Raw genomic sequence first — 13628 nt, forward strand, 5'->3', positions numbered from 1 at the left:
CTTGACATTCCCATGCTGGTTTGGTCTTGATAAGCGACTCAGGAATGAGTCGAACCCTTACCTTGTGGGCCCTCCAGACTCTTCCAAGAAAGCTGCTCTCGGCACCGAAAAGTGCAGGGAGGGGTCTGTTCCCCAGCTTGGGGGACGAGGGTGGCGATGGAGACAAGCATCTCCTTGGGAATAGCGGCTCTGACTCCCTTGAGGAGGAGGGCCTGCTTCTCACGAGATGCGAGCTTAGAGCAAAGGCACCACCAGGCCGGCCTCCGCACTCTACCAAGAAATGCCCAGTGTCCCGGCCTTCAGGGCTGCTCCACCCACCAAGCTGCCCTCTCGTCCCAGGTTTCAGTTAAGCTGCAATCAACTGCGGTCCAGAAATAGTAAAGGGGAAATTCCAGAAATAAACGTGTCCTAAGGTTTGCTGCTTTGAGCCCCAAGAGGACACCCTGCACCATCCTGACCTTTGACCTTGTGCGCCCCCTCCACCATGAGCACTCAGCGGTGTCTCAACTGTTAAGGGGTCACAGGCTTCCCTTACTTCATGAGGGCCCCAAAGCCCCAGGGCAGCAACGCTGGCCACATGAGGTTTTCTCACTGCACCTGATTTACAGATTAGACGTCACACAGGTGTGTACACACAGGAAGAATGCAGCACGGGTTAGGCACTCTCTGCTGTCACGTGACACACACCCCTGCAGGTAAAGAGGGGCGACGACAGTGCCTCCTGCAGGGAGGGTGGCCCCATGAGGAGCCCAGCTGTGCCACTCGCCCCTGACTTAAGAACATGTCTTCTCAAAGCTGGACAAGACTGAGACAGGAGCAGGCTGTGAGGAGTGGTCAGGAAGCTGGTTCTGCGATGCCCCCCACCTCCACTGGCTCTGGGGCTCTGGCAGGAGCCCCCCCACTGGGAGCTAGGACACCACAGCTCTGCCAGGAAGCACACCCGGCCAGGGCCCGCATGAGCCCACAAAGGACAACCCAAAGGGTCTCAGGAAGTTCTGCAGCCCAGGCCTCTCCTGAGGGAGGGGCAGGGGTGGACACCCCACCAACGGTCACAGCACCAGGAGCAGGGCGCTTCTCCCAGGAGGACAAACCGAACAAAGTGCTTCGCAGGCCAACTGCACAAACACCCCAGGCTGGGCCGTGCAGCCTCCTGAAACTCGGTCCAGCGGGGACGGGACGTGCTGACCTGGATCCTAATGGGTGACGACGACGCCTGCTGACGTCAAGTCTTTAGCTCAAAGCAGCAGGATCCCCGCAGCACCCATGGCTGTGAGCCTGCTGGACACCAGCCGGGAGCCTCACTCTGGCAGGGGGCCAGCCTGCAGTCAGAGGTCCTGAGGGATAGCGAGGGCCCAGGACACCTGGACCGGCTCCCACGTCTCCCAGCAGCGAGCTGTGGCTCCTTCCTGCTCGCAGGCCACTGGGTGGGGTGGGGTGGGGTGGGGTGGGGGCCGGGCCCACAGGAATATCTAACTGGGCAGCAGCGAACTCCTGGGATAGCAGCCAGGAGCAGCACGCCAGGCTCCCAGGGCTGGACCTGGAGTGGGAGCCCAGGGGACACGCCTTTGTGGACTCGGGTGTGGCTCACGCCACCTGACTGGCCTCAGTTGCAAGCTTCCTGCGTGTTTCTGGAGCACAGCCTGTTATTTTCAGACCAAAGGAAAATGGCAGCAGGCGTGGATGGGGAGCAGCTGACCGAGGGAACCCTGGATCTACCAGCGCTGTTTTTTTGGAGTGCACACATCTGGTTCTTCTCGACATTCTGCCAATTCTGAAACTCTGTTTAATACCCAACTGAGATAATGTGAAACTGGTGCAAAATCTAAAATAAATGCAAGGAACCCAAGGACAGTAATATTTAGAAACAAAATTCTGAACCCAACCAAGAACCCACCCAGACACAGACACACAACCCAAAAACACAAACCAACCAGAAAACCCTCAAGCACTCAGAAGACAAGCTTTCAGCTTCGATATGTGACCAGAAACAGGCCCAGACCCCACACCCGAGGCCACCTGGAGGAGCCAAGGTCACCGACCGGTGTGTGCGTTTCTGCTTGAACCCAGCTGGTTAAGGTAATGCAATCAACTCAACCAGTGGACTTCTCCAAATCTGGATGTTAATTCAAAGAGCAGCTTTTCCCATGACAGAAAGATGAGGAGGCGAGAGGAAGACGCCCCAAACCAACAACCCGCCAGGAGACCCAGCAGCACAAAATCTATTTCATACGTTTGTACAGCAAATGCCAAAAATAAATAACGATTCCTAAGCCTCTAAACCCGAGGATGAGAACACGAAGCTCCTACCTCAGATCCCACTTTGAGTTCCTGCCCAGGATGGTCAGACACCAGCACAACCTCCAAGGAACCCCAGTGGACATGGACAGAACCGAAGAGAACTGAGCAAACAGTACTTCCTGCGTGTTCCTGGGGCCCAGAGTGCGAGGCCCAGCCTGGAGATTCCTCACAGGAGGAGTCGGCGCTCCAGACCAGGGACCCAACGCTTTAGGAAACATCCTACAGCCAGGATGGCAAACTGGCGCTTCCGGAGCTGACAGGCCAGCAACAGAAACCAGATTTATAGACCGGGTGAAGGGAGATGCCCCGGGGACCTGGTCTCGGCACCACAGGGCAGGCGGCAGGACAAGCAGCCTGTGCCCTCTGCTCCGTGCCTCCTTGCAGCATCGGAGTCTGAGCCTCAAACACAGTCCGGGGGCAGGAAAACAAAGCCTAAAAAAACACAAGAAAGCAAAAATGCAAGTCTGCAGACACGTGCTATCCAGCCCAGCATTTCAGAGGCGGCGTCTCTGGGAACAAATCTTAACCATGAGTCTGAAGACCGTCCGGTCAAGTGGGGGGTGAGGTGGGGAGAGAGGATGGAACAACTCAGCCAGAGTCAAGTCCACAGCTGCCACCTCCCTGTGGGCACCAGGCCTCAGGCTTCTAGAAGAGGCAGGTGGAGTGGGTAGGGAGTGGGTGAGATGGAGTAGGAAAATAAGACAAGCTTTAATTACACAGGGTACAAGCACTACCCTGTCCCTGGAGAAGGGAGAGGGTGCCCACCATCACCCTCATGGCTAAAACACCCACCGAGGATGCAGATGACCAGGAAGCAGAGCTCAGGCTTCCCTCGCTCCCCTGCCCCCCAACCGTGTACTCGGCTCCTACCGTTTCCTTCTTTCGTTTGGAAAACTCATTGAGCAGAACAACAAAAATTACTGTTGGGTTTACTGCAATGGGACAAGAAAGAACTTCTGACTGAGTTCAAGTGAGCAGGGAGCATTCAGCAAACGACCCACTGAGCAACAGCCACTGGGACCAGCTCCACCCAGGCTGCAGCCCCCCAGCCACCTGCCCCTGCCCCCCGGAGTCTCCTCAACACTCCCCTGGAGTCTGCTCAACACCCCCAGCTGCCTGCCCCCGCCCCACACCCCGGAGTCTGCTCAACACCCACCAGCCGCCTGCCCCCACCCCCCCTAGAGTCTGCTCGACACTCCCCCGGCTGCCTGCCCCCACCCTGCCCAGAAGACTGCCCCCCTCCTGGAGTGAGCTCAACACCCCCCCAGCTGTCTGCCCCTGCACCCCAGAGGCCACGTCTGATGACACACACGGTCAAGTAGGTCTCTGGGCCAAAGCACCATGAACCTTGTTCTTCCCCGAAGCAGCACTGTCCCACGTCTCACATCCCTCCTGAGACAGACAGGTGCTCTGGAGTCCTTCTATCCCAGAAGCCCAATGATCCACCATACTGGCAAGTGGAGACGGGTTAGATGAGGCCGTGGGGTGGGGCCCGTGAGCCTCAATGCTCCCTAGGAAGAGTGAGACACGGGGCCCCGCCCCACGTGCACACTGAGGAAACCATGTGGGGACATAACTGGCAAGATGGTCCTTGCCGGCATCCTGGTGTCGGGCTCCCAGCCTTCAGCCCCGTGGTCCACACATCTGCACCCCCCCAAAGGTACCCGACTACAGCCACCTAACCCAGATGGGGTGACAGGAGACAAACGGCCCGGCTCTCCCTCCACAGGTAACTAGGGGCTGCGTTCTGAGGCAGAGGTGCCATCAGAAACATCAGGCTCACACGAGACAGTGCAGCTGACCACCAGTGATGTGCCTGTCCGCACCGCACACGAGGCATAGACGCCGCCCTGCTGCTAGCGTCAGGATGACGCGTACACGACCGTGGTCATCATCCAGCCTGCCTATGAGTAGGTAGGCCCTACATGCTGCTGGGACCACCAGGCCAGGGGGCTTGCAGGGGAGCAGGGCCCGTAGGGGTCCCGGGGCCGCAGCTCAAGAGCTGCAGCCTGGACACAGGGCACAGGTGTCCTCGTTTGTCACCCTGAGCGCCCCTCGGCTGGGGAGGAAGTGAGGACTCAGGCTAACTCATATGCCCAGGACCACGAGCCAGAGAAAACAAGCAGACACAAGAGGCTTTGAAGGCACTCGGCAACCTCTCGAGGCCGCCGGGCACACCACTAAGCCAGAACCGCTCAGGAGGGCAGGTGCGTTAGGCAAGAGCTGAGTGAGAGGACACAGACCAGACAGTGGGAACCTCACCACGCCATGTGACTCTAGAGAACTCTCCCTCTAAAGGGTAATCTCTCTCCACCAGCCTCTGTGAAGAAAGGGGTTTGAGCCTTTCTCTCTACCTCTTCAGCTTGTCTCCTGGCCGAACACCTGCCCGTCTGTCCTCATCCACCCGGGGTTACCCTCCAGCTCTGGGGAGCTCAACTCAGACACCAGTGAAGCATCACCCCAAATGAAAGACACACCCAGCAGATACGTCCGTAACACTGACTTGTAAGGAGCCCCCGCTTTCCTTTCTATTTCAGCCAAACTCCGACTGCTGGGCCAGTGTCCCTGGGCATCTCCCCAGCCTCTTGGAGCCACGTCTAGACGGCCTGTGCAGCTCGGAGGCTCCTGCCATCCTCCGTAGGTCAAGCATCTGTCAGAGGTGTCTGCTCCAGAGTCAGCGTCCACTCCGAGCCGTATCACTCACCACAAGGTGGCCAGCCTCAGAGTCTGGGTGGACCTTCATTGTCAGCACGTGTGTGTGTGTGTGCGCTTCCCTTGCTGGTCAGCACAGGTGTGTCTGTGTGTCCATGCAAGTGCAGGTCATGCGGGAACATTATGGGGACATGGCTGACAGCACCTGTGCCGGCTCAGGGGCCGATGGGAGGCAGCCCTGACGCTCGCTGTGGGGCCGCTTGGTGAACCGTCTGCTCGGTTCACTTTGGGGGTCGACGTGGAATATCAGCCTGCACTCCTGACATCAGTGACTATGTCTGCTTACACATGAAAATAATTCTAGATCAGTTTTCTACCCTGAATGCCTACCATGCTCAGGCACCTGTCAGTTCAAGGGTCCTTCCACCCGCTCCCTCCCTCCTCTCATACACAATACCTGCCAGGTGTGCCTGACACTCTCCAATCCAGTGGCGCGTCACACCAATTTCACTTTACTCAGGGGCAGTACGTTCACCTCAGTACCTGACTAGAGGAAATGCAGAAGAGGAAGCCATCCTGATTCCTTGGGACCTTCTGGACCAGAAGTTGACCTCTGCTGCAGAAGCTCTGCCACATTCTGAACACGACTCCCCCAGGGCCCAGACTGGGGTCCGACCCGCCGACCTCAGACTCCAGCTCCATTAGAGCAGCGGCTTTAGTCTCGTACACTGTGCCCTAATTTCTAGAGGAATGATTCCTCGCACACACAGTGAAGTTAACCTCAAGAGAACTCTGAGGTTCACTCACAAAGTGAGGGAAAAAGTGGGAAGTGACACTGTGCTTGGAAGGTCGCTCCACTGCAGTGACTCTGCGGCCACGTGGCCGAGGGCGCCCTCATGTCCCGGCCCCGTGAGAACTTGGCTCTCACTCTGCCAGCCCTCAGGTGGTCCCGTTCCCCCTGGCATGGGGCAGCCCAGTGCCAACTCCAGGCCCCACATGCCCGAGTCCACTGTCTAACCTCAGACGCTGCGCACAGGGCAGCCACCCCTCCTTGAGACTGCAGCCCCCAAGTCCAGACACGCCCGCGCTAAGAGGATAGAGAACCGTCCTCCAGTGTCTATCTCATGGACAGTCACGGCACCTGGAGTCTGCTGGGGGACAAGTTGGGGCCTGGCAGACAGGAGGGACACGTCCCCATGGCACCTCCCACTTTCCGTCCCCCAGACTGTAAAGAAGGGAACCATCTGGAGAGACAGCCAGCACTTCATGGGGTCGCCCCATCAAAGGGCTCGGCTTCCACCCACCCTCCGCCAAAACAGAAACTGAGAGAGTCAGCTTCTGGAGCAGGAGGGGTATCTCGCTTCGTTCTGGAGGACAGCAGCCCCCTGATGGCGTCTGGAGCAGAATTCTCAGGGAAGGACCCTTAGCTGCTCTGTGCCATCACCCAGACGCCAGGACACTGGCCCAGCACCAGCGTGGGCTCCGCTGCCCGCAGGCCCCTCTCAGGAAACAGGCAGGGGCAGAAGCGCTTCAGAAGCCTCCAGAGAAATCACTAAGCCTTCCTGTGCAGAGAAAGCTTTACAAATTAGGCCACACTGAAAACAAACCTGGAATTACTCCGAAGTCACCATTTTTCAGTCTACTGAGCGGTAAGCTCTCCTCTGTACATTTCCAGGTAATAACTCATGTCTAAAATCATCAATGGACATATGGTACATTTTAAAATGGCTTAAAAACAAAAGTGCAGCAAAATACCTTCAACCAACAGGTATCTTACAGTTAACTAATGCTACTGCATTCACTCACCAACAAGGAATCACTGAGTGCGGAAAAGTCACACTATACAGTGGGTGGGTGAAGAACAGAAATGAATAAAGTTTCGATCTAATGGAATCAAAGCAATTTAATTGAACATTTCCAACAAATATTTGAAAATGATAAAATGGATCAGAAATGATTCTCCAATTTGAAGGCCTGTCTCTCCTCCCTTGACTGTCCGGAGTCAAAGCCTTTGAGGTAAGACTTGACCAAAGGGGTTCAGGGCTGTGGGCGATCAACCAACAACAGGAACAGCCTTGGGGGTTTTACTGTAAAGCTACTTGGCCTCAACCAACATGAGCCTCCAAAGACAATGTGATTCCAACAATCTACAATACTGGAAACATGTATGTAGGTAACTACAACATGCAACTTCTTCTTAAAAGCATTACCATAGGTTTCCAGCCTAAATCTCAGTCAACTTCCTCCTGGCCTTGTCCAACCTGAAACCATCTTGTTTGGCACAACTCTGGGGACAGGTAACAGGCGTAGACTGACATGCTAGCGGCACTAACTAGTTACCCTCAGCCTGAAGCTGCCTTCCCTGCTGCCCACAGGCCCAGGAGACACCGAACGGTGAATCCTGGGTGCTGGGTGCCCTCCCACAGTCCCAAGCCTCCTCAGGAGACCAGGATTCCTGAGGAATGGAACTGGTAGCAGGAGACCAGAGCCAACGGGGCCAGCTGCCTCAGGCAGGGTGATGGCCCACAGTGCCACGCTCAGTGAGACAGAAGACACAGAGCTGCTTCTGTGACTTCTTTAGGATATTTCTGGGAACCAGTCAATATCAAACTTTCTCAGCATCTGACCTTTTATAGATTAAACTACATTTTCCACCGTTTCTAGTAGAGAAGGCTTTTCCGAGAAGGATTAATCCCAAGCTACCTAGGTTCTCCAAGATGTGTGTCTGTGTTTTGGCAGGAATGCATTTTCTTAAAGGAAACATTTTTCTTAGAAGTGAAGCGACAGTGCGTGCTGGTGGCAAGGTGTCCAGACCATTAACAGTGGACTGGAACGCCAGGGATGGCAAAGACTGCTCCAACGCCACAGATAAAGGACCCTGCACACACACCATACCACACCCCACCCGCTCCACACACAGCCCTTCTTCTCATCCACTCCAAAAAAGATCTACACATAAAATGTTGGATACTTCCCATCTCTTCTAATCTTTTTCCCAGCTGGGTTTATAAGGCCTCATTTTACGGAAAAAATTCTGAAAGCTACTGAAATTCACTTTTAAGCAAAGTATAAGGACGCACACAAAAGACAAAGATGTCGAGAGAGGCTTTAGAGTCTCAAGAATGCTAGAGCTGTTTATCTAGATCCCGAGAAAACATCTCATAGATGCAAGACAAGAGGAACGTGGACACATCACCACGCGGCCTGATTTCCTGTAAGACACGTGAACTGTGTGTGTGTGTGTGTGTGTGTGTGTGTGTGTGTGTGTTTGTGTGTGTCTGGCATATTCATCACTACAGAGATGGGCTTACCAGAACACACCCATCTCCCAGGTTTCCAAGTGCCCTGATGTCATTCAGCCTGCAGACACACATAAACCTTTTTCATACACATTTTAGATTACATTAACCACAACTGTAAAAAAATAAAAATCTTCTACCAAAATACGCATCTAGTTGAAACAGTATTAAACCATTTCATGGTTCCCAATATAAAGAGCATGACTAACACTGCAGTCTTTAAAAGATTCCTCATGTGGCAAAAATCTCCAAAATACAGACAAAAAAATCGGACCCAATTCAAATGTTTCAACAGATATGATGCGGCCTGATGACAGAGTAGAGACATCCCACTAGGTCATAATCGCCTGACCCACAAATCCCCTGGCTCCATACCCAGGCGCCTGCTGAATGCACAGTGCCACAAGCAGGAAACAGCCCACGGGTCTGCTCTTACCTTCCTCACACACTTCATAGTCAACAGTGGTACTGACCGAAATGACAGAGGCACCAGTGCCCTCTGAGGAACACACTGTCCTTGGGCGCTGACAAGCCCTGGAAACAGAGGTGCCTCTTCCAAACAGCCTGCTCGGGAGCACAACTTTCAATCACACGAATAAATGCTGGCGTCTTTGCTTTGTTTTCTTAAACTCCCCCCAAACCAAGATGAAAAGAATGTAAAACATACATCAGAAATTGTATAACTCTAGATTTTTTTAAATCTCATTTTTTTAATGCAGAAAAAGACATCTTAAGACTAAAGCAAAGAGGAACTAAAGAGCCTCTTGATGAAGGTGAGAGGAGAGTGAAAAGGCTGGCTTAAAACTCAACATTCAAAAAACTAAGATCATGGCATCCGGTCCCATCACTTCATGGCAAATAGATGGGGAAACAATGGAAATAGTGACAGACTTTGTTTTCTTGGGCTCCAAAATCACTGCAGATGGTGACTGCAGCCATGAAATTAAAAGACGCTTGCTCCTTGGAAGGAAAGCTGTAAGAAACCTAGACAATGTATTGAGAAGCAGAGACATTACTTTGCCAGCAAAGATCTGTCTAGTCAAAGCTATGGTTTTTCCAGTAGTCATGTATGGATGTGAGAGCTGGACCGTAAAGAAGGCTGACCACTGATGCTTCTGAACTGTGGTGCTGGAGAAGACACTTGTGAGTCCCGTGGACAGCAAGGAGATTAAACAGTCAACCCTAAAGGAAATCAATCCTGAATATTCACTGGAAGGATTGATGCTAAAGCTGAAGTTCCATCACTTTGGCCACCTGATGCAAAGAGCCAACTCATCAGAAAAGACTGAAGACAGGAGAAGAATGGGACGACAGAAGATGAGATGGTTGGATCGCATCACCAACTCAATGGACTTGAGTTTGAGCAAGCTCCTGGAGACGGTGCAGGACAGGGAAACCTGGTGTGCTGCAGTCCATGGGGTCGCAAAGAGTTGGACACAATTGAGCAACTGAACAACAACAGTTCAACAAAATCTTAACGATACACTCTAAGCATAAAAAATGCACCCAACTTTTATCATTGGCCAAGTTGCCCCAACAACAAAGCACACAGTTAATGGTTGTGTCAAGTTTCTCAATGAAGATTTTATGCCACTTGGGTGGGTGGGCTGAGGTCGACGCTAGGGCTGACAGGCTAACCGCCAACCCACCAGCCTGAGCGGGAGGCTCACTTTCAGGACTTAAGGTGCGTGAATCACCCAGCAACCGTCTCCATGGGAATCTGCCAGGCCTTTCCTGGCGCTCGGGCAGGACCCTGCCTCTACAGGAAGGACACAGTCCTGCCCTTTAGCAGCTCATGGTCAAGCCACACGGGGCCCAGCATGGGTGCCGAGAGATGCCGCATGCCTCCCTGCCGACCACCTCACAGCTCGTCCTCCCGATTCAGAGCAGGACACAGACAGTCCACACCGCCCTCAGGAGCGTGGTCACTTCGGGGCCTGTGTGTCTGTGTCCCAGCTCTCAAAAGCTAGCCACATCCCCAGACAGAGCAGGCCCCTTGGCCTTTAGATGGCCTGGGGACTCCACAGCTCTGGACAGTTCACATCAGGTGAGCTCAGTGAGGCCTTCAGTGTCTTTCTCTCAGGACCAGAAGAAAACAGCAGTGGTTGGAGTTTGGCAGAAATAAATGGGAACAAAACCTGACTTATACTGGCAGGCAGAGACTGCACAACAAGCTGGGACCCACCACAAGTGAGTACTTACCTGCCCATCCTGTCCCACGTGGTGTATCTGCAGATTGCCCTGCAAAACAGATGAAAACAAAGGCAATCAACGACAATGCTTCAAGACTCAAGAGACAGAGGCAGGAATGTCCCCAGGCCGTTTGTGAGAATCAGCAGGACAGTTAACATCCATTCTACAAAAACACAATCCTCCATAGCCATAAAAACCTCAAAATACTTAAGCTACATTTACAAATACTATTTTTTCTTAGAAAAACAAAGCAAGCCAATTAAAAAACATTGTACCTAACCCCCAACCCTGACTCCAAATGAAAATGTTATTTTCTCCTAACTTTTTACTTGGAACCAATCTTAGACTCACAAGAAGAATTTAAAGTAGCCCAGAGAGGTCCCATACTCCCCCATGAGACACCTGACACATCACGTGGCATTACTGCAACCAGGAAACATATGGGACACAATGCAATTAACCAGACCACACGGATACCAGGATCTCATCAGCTGGAAATCCATTTTCATTGGTTTAAAAAAATATTTGCTTTAAGTCTGGTAGGCTCTGTTAAACATCTCTCTACAGATATCCTCATTTTGACAAAATAATTACCTAATTTTTAAATGAACAAGGTAAGGTTTTAATAAGTGATAAGAGCACTAACTGCATGCTGTAACTTATTACAAAGCAATCATTATACTATCAGCAATTGCTTCTAATTTAGTGCACCCAATTCCTAATGGAAGCAAAAAACACTAGGTTCTATGGACGAAGGATTCAGTTAAGGAAACTGGAGGAAACGTGAGTAAAATTGATAATAAAAATTGAAATTCAGAAGTACTCCAGTGAGATTTTAGCAGAAACAATATAAAACCAATGCACATTGCCTCCTCCTTTCCCCATCGTTGCAGTTTTCCTTCAAGAGCCCCCATCAAGGGAGGTGGCAAGGCAGGTGAGCTGGGGATGCCTGGCCCTCTGTGGGTGTGGCCCCTCACCCGTGCCCAGTAAAAGGAGGCCCCCATGCTCCTGGGGGTGCCCCCGCTTAGCTTGCAGCCTGTTCCCCCACCCTGGCCCCCACAACCTGCTGCTCTGTGTGAGATCACAGACGCACCCTTAAGAATGTCTCTCCCGAAACCTGGGACCCAGAGGTTAGGGGGGCAGTAGTCCTGAAGCAGGAAGCAAGCCCATACCTCATCTCCACCCACACTGGGCACAAAGGTCAAGAGTCAAAGGTCAGGGTGTGGGTCCAGGGTCCTGGACAAGGTGCAGGGAACCACGCTGGTCAGAATGGACAGCCCCCAGCCCCAGCCTTTCAGCCTCTCCTTTGAGAAGGTGGGCATCGGGCTGACCTTCCCAAGCCAGGCGCCCCGTGGCAGCCACCACGAACACAGAGCGCAAGCGTGCAGCCGGAAGCCCCTGCCTCCATCCTTACTATGGGCAGTGGTAAGGAGGATGCCCGTGGGGAGAGGTCAGGATGGGTGGCCAGGGCAGGGCCAGAGAAAGCTGCGGGGGCTCACAAGCCTACATGCACTCTCTCACGGGACTCCCACCCCCTCAAGGCGGGCACCAGCCCCCTGAGCAGAGGGAGCCGAGATCGGTGGGGAGAACAGTGAGGCCGCAGTCTGGGGCAACCCTCTTATGCTCCTCCCATCCCTGGGCTGGAGTGCAGGAAGGTCTGCATCTCAGATGAGACAGTGGTCCAGAGGGCAGCCCGCCAGGAGCAAAAGCCTCCATACAGCAAATGTCCAGAAACAAACCCTGATGGCTGCAGGCACGGCCAGGACAGGAAGGCCCAGAGGGCAGGCGGGCCTCAAGTCTGTGCCCCAGAAGCAGGCGTCAGGGGGTCCCTGATGGATGCTCGTGTCACCCGGGGCAGCCCAGTGGTCGTGCACACTGCAGAGGTCGGAGTGGAGGGGGCCTGTGGGCCCCGGGCCGGCTGGCGGACTCACCTCACTGTCCTGCGTGATCTGCACCTGCTCCCCCTGAGGCACCTGGGCGATGTGTAGGTGGCCCTGTGGGATCCGCAGAAGAGAAGACACAGGAAGCATCAGGGCAGACAAGAGACACTCGCTCCTGACTCACCCTCACAGCTCAGGACAAGAGAGTGGAGGCCAGAGCAGCCAGGGCCACAAAGCACTGTGTGAGCTACTGACCCGCCCCCCAAAGGACCACTTTAAGACCGTAACACGTAACACTTTGCAGTCATTCTTAAAGGGGCAGTGAGGCCTAGGAAAACTCTGCTGAATCTTTAAACATCACTAAACGAGCAAAGTTAAGAATGTGAAGGACACACAGAAAGAGGAGGAACCAAAATTTTCCAGAAAACTGAAAAGTGTTTGGCTTTTTTTTTTAAACTGTACTATCAACCGGGAGGGACCAGAAACTGTGGACTTTCAGGAAGGGCCCCTAGTAACCTGGGGGTGCACGAGGCCACAGCAGCATGACCAGAAAGGTGGGTGGCTGTTGTACCCATGTCCACACAGAGAACAGGTCAGTCACCTCTTTAAATCAACGACTATGTCAACAGCTGAAGTAAACATTAATAAATATTGTTCCAAAGAATAAAGACTCCATCTAAAATGTCTGCAGGTACAGGCAGACAAATTATAACTGTAAATCTTAACTTTGCTCAATGAAATTAATATCCATTATCTTATTTAAAATTCACCTTAACCAAAATGGGCCTGAAAGTAAACCACTGAAGATTTCTCTGTGGCTTTCATGTTACCACGTCTATGTAAACCCTGCATCACAGTTTTCTACTCTGGAATTCTTTCAGAGAGCTTCCTCACTAATGAGATAAGAGTCACTGCCTCTGGGACTGTCAGCCAAACAAAGAACCACTGTCTGTAGCTGCTCTGCCTCCCCCAGAAGACATGCCCCTCACAAATGCCCCCTGTGCTCTCAGGAAGCACTCCTTCTCCGGACGGTGCGTGGAGTGCGGCATCTAACCAGGGGTCCAGGAGGCCGCCCTGCCACAAGAAGGCTGGGTGACGAAGCACCCCCAGGATCCCCAGGGAGTTCCTGCCCGCTCTCCTTGGCCACGGGACCCATGAAGGGTTGGGAGGGATGTCCACCTGGGCAAGCAGCGCACAGGCAGAGCCAGGCAGGCGGGGTGGGCTGGGCGCCACGCGGAGGGGCACTTGTCATCCAATCCAAAGAGGCTACACGCTAAGGCCTCCAGCTTCCTCCGCTGGCCCTCAG

The 13628-nt window shown here is 53.3% G+C and overlaps 1 protein-coding gene across 8 annotated transcripts in view; it reads right to left on the reverse strand.

The window, feature by feature from the left end:
- The window catches only part of BANP (BTG3 associated nuclear protein), a 70285-nt gene that overhangs the window by 2727 nt on the left and 53930 nt on the right, over nucleotides 1-13628 (reverse strand). For 4 of the 8 annotated variants that reach the window (XM_070451417.1, XM_020905850.2, XM_020905853.2 and 1 more), the window contains 2 exons: nucleotides 12374-12445; nucleotides 10452-10490 (listed from right to left, as the gene is read on the reverse strand). In XM_070451417.1, the coding sequence (XP_070307518.1) occupies nucleotides 10452-10490; nucleotides 12374-12445 (111 nt within the window). The remainder of the gene's footprint in view (nucleotides 1-10451; nucleotides 10491-12373; nucleotides 12446-13628) is intronic. The other 4 variants (XM_020905852.2, XM_020905849.2, XM_020905855.2 and 1 more) reach the window with 1 other exon arrangement.

Source organism: Odocoileus virginianus, chromosome 20 (genome assembly GCF_023699985.2).
Source record: "Odocoileus virginianus isolate 20LAN1187 ecotype Illinois chromosome 20, Ovbor_1.2, whole genome shotgun sequence".
In the NCBI taxonomy this organism is placed as follows: domain Eukaryota; kingdom Metazoa; phylum Chordata; class Mammalia; order Artiodactyla; family Cervidae; genus Odocoileus; species Odocoileus virginianus.